Genomic DNA, 15462 nt, shown 5'->3' with positions numbered 1-15462 from the left:
AAACAAAAAGGGAAAAAGTCTCTCAAGGCTTGAAATTTAGGGGGAGAAAATGAAGAAAACAAAGTGGGAAAAAGTCTGACAAGATTTTAAATTTAGGGGAAAAAATGAAGAAAACAAAGAGGGAAAGTCTCTCAAGACTTTAAATTTAGGAGGAAAAAAAGGAAAAAACAAAGAGGGGAAAAGTCTGTCAAGATTTGAAATTTAGGGGAAGAAAAGAAGAAAACAAAGAGGGGGAAAATGCCTATCAAAGCTTTCAATCCAGGAAATAAAACCCAAGGAAACAAAGATGGAAAAAAGTCTATCAGGGCTTGAAGTTTAGGAAGAAAAATTCCATGGAAACAAAGAGGGGAAAACAAAATTCATCATAACTTTGAGTTTAAGCACTCCTTTGCTTTTGGTTCCCCCAGGACACAGGGCAGGGATCCTTTGGGATTCCCTTTGGGATTTGATTTTCCATCCTCAGGGATCTCCCTCTGTGCTGGAAGCAGCAAACCTGGAGCCTCCAAGGAATGATCTGGAGTGATTCCCAAAGAGGAATTCCAGGATTTACTCCCTTCTTGGCTGCTCCTCCTGCTCCAGGAACAGGGTAGGAATTAAGGGTGAGTTTGAAGGAGAAATTTATTTTAAAAGAACACCAAAACATTAAAAAAAACACCCTAAAACATTAAAAAACCCCCTAAAACATTAAAAAAAAGCCTCCAACCATCATTTAATGCTGGTGCACAACGATGATCAGAAGCAGGACACAACACTCCTGTGAAGATGAAATGGAATTTTCCCCTGGCAAATGAAACAATGCAAGGCCTCATGGAGGGGCATCTCCTGCTTTATCCAAAATATTGGGATCTGGAGGATTGGAGTTCCAAGCTCCCCTTATCGGCTCCTGCTGCTGAGAAATGTGGAGCACGTGGGAGTTGCTCTGGGAGATGTTTCCAAAAGCTCACCAGGACTGTAAAACAGCCACTATGACACTTAAAAACAATCCCCTACTACAAATCCAAGCACAGATTCCCTAAGAAAACCTGGAAAAAACAGCTGGCACAACCTCCTGGAGCCACTGGAGAGCAAGGATGTAATTTTACAGGGAAATGTCTGTTTGTCTGAAATCCCGTGCTCAGTTTTGGGTTTTTTTTAATTGTTATGATAAAGAAAAGGCCTCTAGAATTTGTTTTATCAGCATTTAGTGCTCTAAGCCACTTCAGAGCTGGGAAACTGGGAAGCACCATCCTGCCAGACTCCTCAGTACTCCAAAATCTCTGCTCTGAGTCCAGGGAATGAGATGGGGAAATAATTAAAATCACCCATATTTTTATTATTTGAAGCAGGGTTGGGATGTCAGGCTCCAACTCTGCTCCAAGCAGCCCAAACCAAATCCTCATTTCCCAGTTTGGTTCCAATTCCAGGATTAAACAGGTGCACTTGGCTCTCAGGTCTGCTCGAGGAGCTCCCAAATCCTCCCCAAGGCAACAAAGGCAGAGGAAATTCCAGCTCCAGCCCAATTTTTGGGGAAAAAAAAACCCATCCAGCCACCAGAAAAGACACCAAATTCTGCTCTAAAAACAGCAGGATGATACCCTTGGAAGTTGTCATTTAGGCAACAAAGATTATTTATTTTCCTCCAGTTGGTTTGGGCAGAGATTTATGGATTTTGAGTTCTCCTAAAGACAGGCACCACCTCCCAAACCACATTTACCTGATTTGATTTATAAACCACCACCTGTGACAGCATTTCTGGGAAAAAGGGGGGGCTCTCCCAGCTCTGGGAAGGGGCTGCTGCCACGTCTTTGTGCATTTTGAAGCCTCACCACACGATTTCCCCTCATCCCTGGAGACCTCATTAAAACGTAGCCCCAGAAGTGGAGCAGAAAGAAGCGTAGCGTGACATTTGAAAATTTACATTCAAAGTTTCCAGAAATATCCATCCTTTAAAACAAAACACGACACCAAAAAAATAAAAAAAAAATGAAAAAAAATTTTAAAAACCCCACAAAACCAAACAAAACCCCGAGAAAACAACAAAGCCCCACCAAACCCTACCAAAACAAGACATTCCAGTGCACACGCTCTTCCCTGGGGACAGGCCAAAGAGAACAAAGCCATGTGACCCTGCAATTGCTCAACGCCACTCTTGGAAGGTGTTCAAGTGGGATGATAAGTGCAGGGGGTAAGCCTATAATGACCAGAAAAAGGAATTTATCCCAAATGTAAACTCTGTCCTACCCTTTGCCTCGACGGAGCAAACACCGGCGGGGAGAGTGGAGGGGGGGGGAGTTTTGAGATTACAAAATGCTCTGCAGGTAAAACTAAGGAGATTTGTACTTTTATTCTCCTTGACTCAGGACGAGCCTAAAATTAGCAGGGAGTGCAATGCTCTGTGAATTACGCTCCTGACTCGCCTCCCAAACCCCCGGCTCTGCAAACTGGGCAGCACTGGGGGAGATTTAAACAAAGCTGGCCACTATTTATAATTCCTTTCAGGCACAAAACAGGGTGACACTTCCCTTTTCCAGCTCTGACGCTTAAAAATAGAGCTCGGGGACTACAACCCAGCCAGCAGCGTTTCTCCACAAAAGGAGGAAAATAAATCAGCACTAAATAAACTCGCGGCCAAGGGGAAGCTGCGAGCGCAGCGGCCGCGGAACAATAAACCCCGGGGGTTGGAACGGGAAACGGCCCCGTGGTTTGGGGGAGGGATGGGGGTGCTGGGGTGGGTCCCCCATGGGTATAAACACCCTGCCAGGGGCACCCCATCAGCTGCAGCCTCGCTCCGCCCCGGGCCCGGTTTCCGGGTAGTAACAGAGCAGCCAATCCGCGGAGTTGCGAGAGCTGGAGGCCTTTTCCCTGCAAACACAGCTCCAAGGTTGGCACTCGCCCCAAAACTGGGGGGAACTATAAAAGGGAGCCCCCCATTCTGCCCTCCCCGGGGTGGGTGATACCTTGGAGAGGCCTGGCCTGGAGCTTGGGGGATTCCCAGTGGGATAACGCTGCGCTTCGCGAGTGGATGACGGGTCTGGAGGTGTTTTTGGGGAGCTTTCCTGCAAAAAGCCCTGCTCTGAAGGGTCACAGGTTACCCATGAAACTTTGGCTGGAGCCCCCCAAAAAGGGGATGAGGGATTATGGCTCTATTTTCCCAGCCTCAGCATCACAAACCCGGTCCGGAGGGAGACAATGAGTGACGGGGAGCTGGAGCACATCCTCGTCCAGGAGATTATTAAACATCGGTTCCACGCATTCCCGCAGAGCTCTGCCCTTCTCCTGCAGCCCCACGGAGAGCAGGCACCTCTCCCCTTCCCTCCTCACAAAGAGGCGTCCACAAAAGGACACGGACGTGTTAGGATTGAAAATAGGGATCATAAAAAGACCTCGCTCGGCTCCTAAACCTGTCAGAGCAGGAGAAGGAAGGAGTGTTATTCACCCTGCTCGGTGCCCCCTCCCTACTGGGAAAGGTAACCCTTGGCAGGCCATAAATCCATACTATTATTCTCCATCGGAGACGTGGAAAGGGGATGAAAAGGGAAACTGCAATGAAAACGGGCGGCAAAAAGAGGGGGGGGGGAAATAAACCCCAAACAAAAACCCTACACAGCAACAAAACCCTGAAAACCCCCAGGAGGAGCTGCCTTCAAGCACATTCCTTCAGACGAGTCCCTTCTCCTCTGGCCACCACCGAGACCCTCCTGGTTGCCGTGTCTCAAAGGAGACCCTGATTTCAGATCAGCTTCCAGAGGGGGAGATTCCCCCCAGGGAAGCGTCTCGGGAGCCGGGGCCTAGCGAGCTGCTCACCCCGGGCGAGTCAGGCAGACAAACAAAAAAAGGCTGGGGAAGGAGGGAGGGAGCGAGGGAGGAGTGCTGAGGAGTCATCTGACACATCCAACTTCCTAAGTTTGTTGTCCGCAGGACACCGACTGCTCTAACCCTCACCCTTTGGAAAACAAGGAAAGCGGAGCCGACAACAAGGGTTTCTCCTTTGGAAAAACCGCCGGGGTTCCTTTTGTCAGGGGGGCAGAAAGAGCGGAGCAAAAACTCCCCAGCACCGAGAGGAATCCCAGATATTTGGGGCTTTCTACCTACCCAGCTCCTAGAAACACACAGCAAAGCCACTTCGCAGGGAAAACCTGCTCTTTGTCCTCCAAAATATGCTGCGATCGCTGGAGAAGCCGGCAAGGAACGGAACAAAAAGGGGGAGAAAAAAAAAAAAAAAAAAAAAAAAAAAGAAAGGAAAAAGAGAGGGGGAGGGGAAAAGGAAACAGAGCAGCAGCCGATCAGGTTGGGCCTCGGCCCCTCTCTGGCCCACAGCTCTTTCCAGGGTATCCCTAAGAAAGGTTTTCCCCCTCCCTCACTAAACAGCTGGAATTCCCGACCCTCCTCCCGGTGCGATTAAGCATCGATCGCAATTGGCGGAGTCTGACATGTGTGTAACTTTAAACCCCCGGATAAAAATAGCTCCGATTCGAGCACCATCAGGACTCATTTCCTATTTGCTTAAAAACAGGGCGAAAAATACACCGAGAGCAGCTTTTGTGGGGAGAAAGGCGCTGCGCGAAACGTCAGACACAAGTTTCCTTCGATAAGCCACAAACAGGAGCGCTGCTGCTGCTCCTCCCTCCCCCCACCCCTTCCAAAAAAACACCACCAAATCCAGATAAGTTTGTTTATCTCTCTCTGGGAACTAAATCAGACCCGTTTCTCGACCCCTCCACACCAGCACGGCAGAGCCACCAGCCCCGAGTTCTGCTGAGGGAGGTCGGGCACGTTCAGGCGACAGATCCGAGAAACATTTCATCCACTCTTGTCATTCCTACCCTTTCCCGGCTCACACCGCCACCTTGTAAACAAAAACTATTAATAAAACAATCCCAGAACCGAATTCCCAATGGTATTTTTCAACGCCACCCACTCTCCAGACAGAGAGAAAAAAGGGATTCACCGCCCCGTAAAGGGCCCGGAATAAAAACAAGGAGGAAAAATATAAACAGATCTATGAAGGAAGAAGGGGAAAAATAAAAAGTAATAAAAGCCTAACCAAACCTGGAGGGTTACATAAACCTCTTGGGAGACGGGCTCGGGCCCTGATGCCCTTCACCCACCCCTGGGTCTGCTGAGCCAGACCCCGAGGGACCCCCCCCGTCCTCCCCCAAAAAATTAAATCCCTAAGCCGGCACCAGAAGCTTCGTGAACCGCGGGGTAAAATGGGGGAATAAATAATAATAAACCCCACAAAAGCCTTTCTTTGGGCTGTGGCTGCTGGAACTGCTCACCCCTTCCCCAGGGCAGGCAAGGGGGGGTGCGGGGCACCCAGATCGGGGGGGCATCGCCAAGGGGGATCTGCAGAGACACCCCCAGGGCCGCCTGTCAAGCCACAGAGGGGGATAAACCCCCCAAAATACGGCAGAACGGGGGGGGGGTTAGGCCTCCCCTGCTGAGGGGGGAGGTAGATCCGACCCTCAGCTCCGGGGAGAGGCCGAGGGGGTGCGAATGGGGGGGGGTTTGGGGGGCGACCCCAGCGGGGGTCCCCGGTGCCCCCCGCCCTCCCACCCCTCTGCAGGCCCGGCCACGGGGCGGGGGGATCCTCGTCCCCAGTAGGCCCGGAGGGGGGCACGGCAAGGATACAGCTTGACCACGTCGGTGTCCATCCGCCTCTTGCCCGGGCTGGGGGACGACATGGTGGCCGCGGCCGCCCCCGGGGCTCCGGGCGGGCTGTCAGCGCCGCCGCCGCGGGCCGGGGCCGCCCGGCGCCGAGAGGAGCAGGGGAACGCCGGGCCGCGAGGCGCTGGGACCCGCCGCTGTCGCTGTCGCCGCTCCTGTCGCCGCTGTCGCCGCTGTCGCCGACAGGGCCCCCCCTGCGCCGCTCGCGCTCCCTCAGCCGCTCCGGCCGCCTCTGCCCCAGCCTCTCTCTGGACCCCTGACGTCACCCGCGGTGACGTCACCGCCCCGCGGCGCTTCCATTGGCCTCGCCCTCAACGCTCCGCCGGCCCCGGGGCACGCCGGGAGTTGTAGTCCCGAGAGGGGGAGATGGACGGGGGGAAGCGATGGATGGCCGCGGGTTCGAGGCCCCGCTGGGGCCGCTAATTTCAGTTCCTCCTTTTCCAATGTTTCCCGGAATTCCCCCACGTGTTCCCCGTGTCTCCCCCATTCCCCATGAATTCTGTCTCCTCTTATTCCCCCATTTCCATTTTGCTGGTTCCTACCACGGCCAGGGAACCACCTCATAAAATATGGGGTGCGCCTATGTCAGGGCCTTGCAATTCCCCACGGCTCTGCCATTTCCACTGTTTTTCCACAATTCCCAATGGCTCCCAATATTCCCAATATTCCCCTATTTCCCATTCCCACGGGGGTCAGGGAACCACCCCACAGAATATGGAGTTTGCGTGGCGACTGGCCAGAGCCCACAGCGGGAGTCACCGCTGCGGATTTCCTGTGTGACATCGGCAAAGCATTTCCCGGTGCCTCAGTTTACCCACCCGGATGATGACAGCGCTAATGGGTGTCTCCCACACCGATGGGATTCCGGTGTGGAACCTCCACACCCCGCATTCCTGATCCCCGGCATCATCCCATAAATCTGCCCCGCTGCTTCCTTCCCCTGTGGGGAGGAGACACAGCCAAAGAATCCCAAAAAAAGCTCCTCCATTTAATGCCCCAACATGCCTCGAGTCTGGCAGGAGCAGGAGGTGACATCACCTGAGGGGACTCAAATCCACACCCCGAATTCCACGGGGAATTTGGCAGGAGAACGGGGTTATATTGGAGCAGAGCAGCAGGGAAATTCGGGATAGAGGATCTTGGATTTCCCAGGCCACCATATTCCCCGACTGGTTCCAAGCAACTGGGAGAACTGGGAGGGGAAAACACGGATTTTACTGTAATTTCTTGGAATGCTTCTATTCCATCTGTGAAACACCAGTTTTGCAACAGGGATTATTCCAGGATATCAGGGACTACAACAACACCCTGTTCCTTTCTGGAATACTTTAAGGCCACTCTTACAGCACCCAAACCTTGGAATGTGGGTGCTGAGGGAATTTTGGGGATCCTCTGAGCACTCCTTGCTCTGGAAATTGGGATGGAGGGGTTGTGGCTGGCCTTTCCCACCCTGGAATGGGGATATCATCCTCCCTGGATTGGGTGCATCCCAGGATTTGTGGGGTGGATCCCTCATTTTGGAGAAAAACGGAGATGGGGGGGAGCCAGGAGAATCCATGGACAGGGAATGTAGGGAATAGAGGGAGCCACAGGGAACTGCTGGAAACCATTGGAAATTGGGAAACCAGAGTTCCAGGGGGATGTAAGGAATGGGGAGACCGTGGAGAAGTCTTGGGGATGGGGGATTTGTGGAAAAGAGCTGGACAAGAGGCTCTTCCATGCCCATCCCAAGAACTTCCCAGCCCATCCTCGCCCCTCTGGATTTGGGGTGTCTCCATCTCCACCCCAAATCCCAGCCCAGCAGGGCCGTGGGGTGAAGCAGCCCCTCGTTAGGGCCCCGTAATTAGAACCCCCTTAATAAGGAAGGGAATCCACCCAAATTCAGGCCCCGCTGCTTCCCGTGGGATTCCTGCCCCAGAAGAAACGCTGGATCCCAGGAGAAGCCCCCAGGTTGGTGGGTGCACCCCCAAGTTTTGGGGTTCAGGGAGAGCTGGGATCAGCCCTGACCATGGCAGCCACTGCATTCCCAAAAATCTCCAAATCCATCCCAGGGGATGACACAGATGAAACCTTGGAAACCTGGGGAAATGGAGGCAGGAGATCCTTTCCTCAGAAAAATAATAATAAAAAAAGGAATGATGTATCCCTGTGCCATCCCTCCCACATTCCCAGACCTGGAGGGAGGAGATCCAACCGTGCCTGTGGAATCTCAGCCTTTCCCAAAGCCCCTTCCTCAATATCCTCAAGGATGGAGATGACACCACGCCCCTCCCAGCAGCCCAAGCCATGGAATCTCACCTTTTCCCAAGTTTTGGCTGCATCCCACCCTCCAACCTGGGGGATTCATCACCCCAAACTGGCCATCAGCAGAGGGATGGCATTGAGGCAATGGAAAAATACCCCAACAACAGGAGACAATAAAATGTGGAGTGGGAAACAGACGTGGATCCCATAAGGAGAAGAATCCCGAGGGATCCAAGAGCTACACCAGATCCAGAGCTCCTCCTGCCCTGGGGAAAAAAAAACACCACGCCAGCAGGAAGGCAAAAGGAGAAAAAAACCAACAAAAATGAAATGTTTATTCCCACCTGGCGTCGCGAGGCGGCCGGACACCGCGGACACCTCAGGAGGTGACGGTGTCCCCTCGTCACATTCCCAGCTCTGGGAAGGGCTGTCCAGCCCCTCTGGAGCCCAGGGGACACAGCAGCAGTTTGTGAAGGCAGGAGCTTCAGGAAGGCAGCCAGGGAAGGGGAGATGCCAAGTTTGGAGTTTCCTCGGATTCCCCTTCCCGAGGCGCGGAGCTGGAGCCACTGAGAGGTTTGGATCTCTCTCTCTCTCTCTCTCTCTCCTGATGCTCCCCGTGCTGGTTTCTGGAATTCAGGAGGAATTCAGGAGGAATTCATGCTCTCCCACTGCCGGAAAATGCGGAACACCTTGCAGGATTTCTCCGAGAGGCTCTGGAAGAGACAACAAAGCAACAGCCGGAGGTCAAAGCACTGGAGAAGGACTCGCCACTGGCAAAGGGCAGGAGGAGAAACTGCAGCAAAAACTCATCCAAAATATCCCAATTTCCTGCCAGGACAGCAGTTTGTTCTTTGTTTTCATCATGTTTGGCAGCTTGGAGGGGAGAACAAGGAGACTACAAGCAAGAAGCAGGAAAGGACCCAAAAAAAGCAGAAAGGGACTCCAAAAAGCAAGCAGGGATTCAAAAAAGTAGGAAGAGGCCCCAAAAAAGCAGGCAGGGACCCCAAAAAGCAAGAAAACATCCCAAAAAGCAGAAAGGGACTCCAAAAAGCAGAAAGGTACTCCAAAAAGTAGGATGTGACCCCAAAAAAGCAAGAAGGGACCCCAAAAAACAAAAAAGGATTCCAAAAAGTAGGAAGTGGCCCCAAAAAGTAGAAAGGGACCTCAAAAAAGTAGGAAGGGACTCCAGAAAACAGGATGGGACTCCAGAAAGCAGGAAGGGATTCCAAAAAGCAAGAAAGGGACTCCAAAAAACAAGAAAGGACCCCAAAAAGTAGAAGGGACCCCAAAAAGCAAGAAAGGACCCCAAAAAGCAGGCAGGGACCCCAAAAAACAAGAAAGAACCCCAAAAAAACAAGAAAGGACCCCAAAAAGCAGGAGGGGAACCCCCCAAAAAAGCAAGAAAGGGATTCCAAAAAGCAGGAGGGGACCCCAAAAAACAAGAAAGAACCCCAAAAAGCAGGAGGAGACTCCAAAAAACAAGAAAGAACCCCAAAAAGCAGGCAGGGACCCCAAAAAGCAGGAAGGAACTCCAACCATCCCCTGGTCCAGCTGGGTCTGGTGCCTCTGATTTGTGACCGATGCCACCGGAGCATTTGGAGCTCTCCTGGCAGAATCACGGAATCATGGAATGGTTTGGATTGGAAAAGACCTTAAAGATCCCCCAATTCCAACGTCCTGATGTGGGCAGGGACACCTCCCACTGGAAGGGGACACAAAAATCACAGGAAAGTGCCAGGACAAATCCCAAAAATGTTCTGAGAAAAGCTGGAAAGAGCTGGCAGGAGGAATCCACGTGGATAAGGAGATCCAGGGAGGCAGCAGCTGCTCCACAGCCACACAGGGAGGGAGTTGTGGCCTCAGCTCTGCTCCCCTGGTGTTATAAATATATTTCATATTGTTGGCTTTTCACAAATATTAAAATCAATGTTATGGGTATAAAGTTAGAATATTTGTTAATATGGTTTCTTCTATTTCTGTTGTTGGTGATACTTAGAAATAGTGGTATGATATACATTTATTTTGAGTTATGGCATGGTATTAAAACAAAAACTACTTTTGTTTGTTGAACCCAAAGACTGAAAAATATAGTTAGAGACTCCCATTCTTAAATTAACTTATCCAGATGAGGACAGCAGTGACCAGAGCTCTGGGGGAGGAATTTATTGCATTTCTGTTATCAGGGAATGCGAAACTCAGAGGAGCCAAGAAGATTGATTAATTGGGAAGGGGGCAAGCTAAAAACTAAACAAAGAAACATCCAAAACTTAAGAAAAATGTCAGAATATGTATGAGAATTTATGGATATGCAATAGGGTTCTGTTTTTAAGGGACAATCCTTTGTTAGTAAGGTGAATGCAGAGACACTGTATCTGTATATTTATTTTTATCTCCTAATTGTCTTTCTATTAAACTTTTAAATTCTGTATTTATAAAAAAAATTTCTATATTATATCTATAAAAAAAAAGTGAACCTCTTTTTTCACACTGGCAATCCAAGAGCCTGGAGCCAGGAATTGCAGAGAGGAGCTCTGGGAACAGGGAATGAAACCGGATCTCGGGCAGCGCCGAGGCCGTTATTTATAGCAGCCCTGGAGCAGCCTGGCCTTGGATGGAGCTTTTGGGAATGCCTTTCCACAATCCTTTTCACAATCCCTGCCTGGGATTGTGTTCATCCCAAAAAAAGCCCCTCCATCCCAAATTTTTGCTGCCTGCACAAGCAGCGTTCCGGTTTTTGGGGTGCCCCAGGCTCACCGCTGGCTCCGTCTCGGGCTCCGTGTCACATTTTTGGATGCTGAGGAGCCTCTTCAGCACCACTTCCCAGCCTGGCTTGGCTTTCCCAGGTTCCTTCTCTGTCTGGGATGAAGCATCTTCCAGGGATTCCTCTCCCTCCCCGCTGCTGACCCAGGGACACCAATCCCGGTGCTGAGAGCTGGGGTGAAAGAAGCTCCTCAAGGAAGTGTCCTGGGGAAGCGAGGAGGTGACAGAGAAGGGACACAACAACAAAAGAACGGTTTAGAACCTCTAAAAAACCCCTTTTTTTAACCCAAACCCCACCCCCTGAGCTGGCTACTCCACCAAATCCCTGGATCAGGGAAGATCCTGCTTGGATCGCTCACCGAGCTGCTGGAAGAGCAGAGCCGCGCTCGCTTGGCCCTGCGGACAGGGCTGGATGGCACCTCCATGTTGTCCCCCTGGCCCATGCTCCGTGTCACCGGGCGGCTCCTCAGCGTCACATCCCTGCTCACGTCCAGCTCGCCCCGGTCCATGGAGCTGGGAGAATCCCAACCCCTTGGGCGGGACACGGCCGGGGATGGGCTCTTCTCGTGCTGCTGGGTGGGATAAAAACGGGAATTAACGGCGTTGTCCGGCTCCAAGAGCCCTTCCCGCCGCAAGGAGAAAGGTTTGGGTGGGATAAAGGGAAGGAATTCCCAGCTGGGAGGATGGGGAAGGGTTGGGATAGAATTCCCAGAGAAGCTGTGGCTGCTCCTGGGATCCAGTGGATGTGGATGAGGCCGGCCTGGAGTCCCTGCAGCGCCCAGATATCCCAGGATGTACCTGCTCGGATCCCGGATCCTGGCTCCGCGTCAGCATCCGGCGCGGGGATGTGGGAACGGGCGGGAAGCGCTCGGGAGCGGCCGGGGTGGCGCTGCTGGAGCCGCAGGAATCCGGCTCTGGAGCTGCGGAAGATTCCAGCTGGTGGAAGCCCCACAGCCCAACCTTCCTCATGCAGCGGGAGCAGGTGATCACGGAGAGGTTCATGGAGCCCGAGGCAGCACTGCGGGGACAGACACATGGAATCCTCGTGGAATCCTCCAGGAATCCTCCAGGAATCCTCAAGGAATCCTCGTGGAATCCTCCAGGAATCCTCCAGGAATCCTCCAGGAACATGGAATCCTCATGGAATCCTCAAGGAATCCTCAAGGAATCCTCAAGGAATCCTCCAGTAATCCTCATGGAATCCCCACGGAATCCTCAAGGAATCCTCGTGGAATCCTCGAGGAACATGGAATCCTCAAGGAATCCTTGTGGAATCCTCATGGAATCCTCCAGGAATCCTCACAGAATCCTCAAGGAATTCTCAAGGAATCCTCCAGGAATCCTCATGGAATCCTCAAAGAATCCTCACAGAATCCTCATGGAACATGGAATCCTGAAGGAATCCTTGTGGAATCCTTGTGGAATCCTCACAGAATCCTCAAGGAACATGGAATCCTCATGGAATCCTCAAGGAATCCTCATGGAATCCTCATGGAATCCTCACAGAATCCTCACAGAATCCTCATGGAACATGGAATCCTCATGGAATCCTCACAGAATCCTCATGGAACATGGAATCCTTGTGGAATCCTCGTGGAATCCTCAAGGAATCCTTGAGGAATCATGGGATAGGTTGGGATGGATTTTAAAGATCACCTCATTCCAACACCTCCCACCATCCCAGGTTACTCCAAACCCCGATGTCCAAGCCAGCCTTGGACATTCCCAGGGATGGGGAAAGTCAGGAGAGGTGGTCAGGGATAAGGCTGAGCTTGGAAAAGTCAGGGAAAAAAATTCCATTAAACCCCATCTGTGATGATGATGATGATTTAAACTGCTTCAGTTGCATTTTATCTGGCCAGGAAGCAGAGGGGGAAAAAGAGGGGAAAAAAAGTGGTGAAATAAGGGAAGAGGGAATGTGGTGGAAAAGGAAAACAGTTAAATAAGAGAAGCAGGATTTAAGTGAAAAAGTGGGAAAATTGGAAAATAGCGACACAGAGGAAGCAGGAGAGCAGTGAAAAAGAGGGAAAACTGGAAAATAAAATCAGGTAGGCAGGAAGGAGCACGGTGAAAAAGAGGGAAAATAGGAAAAGAGTAAAATAAGGGAAGTGGGAAAAGAGGGAAAACACAAAAATAGCCAGAAAAGGGATAGTGAACATTCCACAGGAGGAACATTCCACATCCCTCCAGCCTCCAAGAGCTTTCATGGCAAGCCCAGAGCGTGAGGAACGTTCCAGGCCCTGCCCACCTGCAGGTCCAGCCGCACAGCGCCAGGATACAGGCGGGAACGTGAACCTGCAGGATTTCCGTGGAAAACTTCCCAGGAGGTTTCTCTCCCTCTGTTCCTTTGTGCTCCAGTTCCTCTCCAATCAGCTGGAGGAGCCGGGTGATCCTTTCCTCCGTCAGGGACTGCGGAGAACAGGGAGAAAATGCGTTGGTTTTGTTCCCAAATTATGTCCCACGCGGAGAAAAAAATTCCCAATTTCACCCTCTGGAATTGCATGGTCCAGCACCCTCAGGTCTAACAGGGAAAAGTCACTCAGAGAAATCCTCTGGCTCCCCATTCCATGAAATCTGCTCCATCTGCTCCCCCCAGCAGTGGAACAGGTCCCATTCCCGCCGTGGTTTTGGGAGTCTCTGGTGGTTTCCGAGCTCAGCCAGCCCCAAAACGTCCCCGTGGTTGTGCTGAATGGATGAAGATTCCCTGGATCCCACAGGGCTGCCCAGAGCCATCTGTTCCCTGGCAAAGGAGTGTCCAAGGAGCCAGACTTGGCTGCAGCAGAGCAGGGCCAGGTTCCTGCAGGGTGGCAATTCCATGTTTGTTCCTGGCTTTTCCTGCTTTTCCCTCCTGCCTGAGGAGCCTCCTCGGGCTCCTTCAGCTTCCCAGGTCTCTGCCCACACCTCCAGGGCATCCCAAATTCCTGTGTGGAATCCCTGGAGTGATCCGTGGGCTGCCTTGGAGAGCTCCCAGAGGGGTCTGTGGGATCCCAAATCCCATCTCCAGGCACCACAGAGCAGCCTGGACACCGGGAAAAGTCCGGAGTGGGAAGCAGATACATTCCCAGCTTGGAATAATTCCCAGTTGTGGAATGAGCCATTCCCAACTCCTCTTGACACATTTCCATGGTGGAACACTGGAACATGTCCAAGGAGAAAAAAAAACCAAGTGGGAGCAGATCCCTCACACGCACACAGAGGCTGAAATTCCTGATTTTGGGATGGTCCCCGAAGCCTGGAACGCTCCAGATTTTGGGAGCAGGAGGGAACTCACCATATTTTTCAGGTCTTCTGGTCTGAGGGAAGGCAGCTGCAGCTCCAGCTGACACAGGCTCTGGAAACGATCCAGGAAATCCTGGAGAAGGACTCTGGGCTCATCCACCAGCAGCCTGGCAAAGCGATCTGGTGAGAGGAAAAGCTGCGCTCAGCATTCCCAACCCTTCCTTATCCCACAGGGAATGGGATAAGGATTCCCACCAGCCAGGGTCTCCACAGAAATGCAGTGATGGGATAAGAGGGAATGAGCTTAAGCTGGAGAAGTTTAGGTGGGATACTGGGAAGGAATTCCTGACTGGGAGGGTGGGGAGAGGCTGGGATGGAATTCCCAGAGGAGCTGTGGCTGCCTCTGGATCCTTGGAGTGTCCAAGGCTGGGTTGGATGGGGTTTGGAGCAGCCTGGGATAGCAGGAGGTGTCCCTGCCATGGCACTGGATGGGCTTTAAGGCCCTTTCCCACCCCCACAATTCCATGATTATTTTTCTGGCTTTTCAAGGAAAAGCTCAGCACAGCTCCCAAGACAGGATTTATCCCTCTCTGAGCATTCCATGACAGCCAAGCTCCCCTGTCCCCTCCCAGTTACCACCCAAAAACATTTTAACTGCTCCCAAAGGGCAGGAAAAGCTGGATCCAGCTTGAGATTCGCTGAGGCTGCTCAGGGATGTTGCTTTCCTCTTGCATTCCATCATTCCCACAGGGAAAAGGAGAGAGTGATGATGGGAAGAACAAAGGAGAAAGAAAAAAATTGGGAATGGTGCAGGAATCTGAGGCACCCACCTGGGCAGGGGCTGTCTGGCCAGAAGCAGAACTTCTCATGGGCAGTGCTCAGAGCCTTCCTGAGCTCCTCACAGCGCTCCTTGTCTGCAGGGAAAAACTCTGGGATAATTCCCTGTGGAGCCACCTCCTCAGGGAATCGCTGGGAAAACCAAGCCAGGAGAAGAAAGCACCAGGATTGGGAGAGTTTCCCTGGGGTGCTGCCCGAGGATGCAGAGCCTGAAGCTTCACCTCAAACTTCCCAGCAAGAATTCCAGGAATTGGGAACAGCAAATGTCACCTGAGCCCTTCAACCTCCCCCAAAATTCCCAGGCACAGGAATCTGTGGAAAAACAGCCTGTGGGTACAAAACTTGCTGGATCCTGCCAGTTTTTCCTCCCAGGATGCTGCCAATCCCTGGCTGAGCTCATCCCTCCACCCCAGCTGCAGGAGCCAAATTCCAGCCATGTCTGGAAATCAAACTTCCCAAAAAAATTAAAAATAAAATAAAAAATCTGATATTTAATTTCACTTCTGCTTTCAGAACCAAAAAAAAAAAAATATTCTAATTTGTTTTTTGATGCTTTCTTCCCCGGTCTTTGATTATTTTAATGTGATTTCCAATGGAATAATTAGGCCAAGGTTTATTTAACAGAGATAATCTGAATAAACAGGGAATGTTGATATTGAGTGACCCAAAAAAGGAAAGGCTCAGTTATTCCCATGAGCCACATGGCAGGATTCACTTCCAAGGGAATTGCAGCCAGGAAAATTGAGAAGTGGGGAT

General features: G+C 51.6%; 2 protein-coding genes and 1 long non-coding RNA gene across 17 annotated transcripts in view; 1 reads left to right on the top strand and 2 right to left on the bottom strand.

Annotated features, from left to right (window-relative positions):
* The window catches only part of UBE2H (ubiquitin conjugating enzyme E2 H), a 30821-nt gene extending 24929 nt beyond the window's left edge, over positions 1–5892 (bottom strand). For 8 of the 15 annotated variants that reach the window (XR_004497413.1, XR_004497421.1, XR_004497410.1 and 5 more), the window contains exons 1-2: positions 2038–3904; positions 1694–1923 (exon numbers count right to left, since the gene is read on the bottom strand). Coding sequence is in view for 1 of the 15 variants with exons in the window: in XM_033514255.1 (XP_033370146.1) it covers positions 5611–5663 (53 nt within the window). In the remaining 14 variants the exon portion in view is untranslated. Of the gene's footprint in view, positions 1–369; positions 571–1693; positions 1924–2037; positions 3905–4071; positions 5481–5610 lie in introns of those variants that run through there. The other 7 variants (XR_004497411.1, XR_004497417.1, XR_004497414.1 and 4 more) reach the window with 7 other exon arrangements.
* Positions 2775–4213, top strand: LOC107204859. Its single transcript, XR_001521772.3, has 2 exons — positions 2775–2860; positions 3898–4213. It is a non-coding gene; the product is annotated as an uncharacterized LOC107204859 (long non-coding RNA).
* A 2303-nt stretch (positions 5893–8195) lies between the features above and the next one.
* Positions 8196–15462, bottom strand: part of ZC3HC1 (zinc finger C3HC-type containing 1) — a 14964-nt gene continuing 7697 nt past the window's right edge. The window contains exons 3-9 of the mRNA XM_033514352.1: positions 14700–14927; positions 13922–14049; positions 12899–13059; positions 11449–11668; positions 11010–11219; positions 10645–10854; positions 8196–8603 (exon numbers count right to left, since the gene is read on the bottom strand). Of these exons, the coding sequence (XP_033370243.1) occupies positions 8535–8603; positions 10645–10854; positions 11010–11219; positions 11449–11668; positions 12899–13059; positions 13922–14049; positions 14700–14927 (1226 nt within the window). The 3' untranslated portion in view covers positions 8196–8534. The remainder of the gene's footprint in view (positions 8604–10644; positions 10855–11009; positions 11220–11448; positions 11669–12898; positions 13060–13921; positions 14050–14699; positions 14928–15462) is intronic.

The sequence above is a fragment of the Parus major genome, chromosome 1A, assembly GCF_001522545.3.
Source record: "Parus major isolate Abel chromosome 1A, Parus_major1.1, whole genome shotgun sequence".
Taxonomy (NCBI): Eukaryota; Metazoa; Chordata; class Aves; order Passeriformes; family Paridae; genus Parus; species Parus major.
This window is presented reverse-complemented; position numbering and strand designations above follow the sequence as displayed.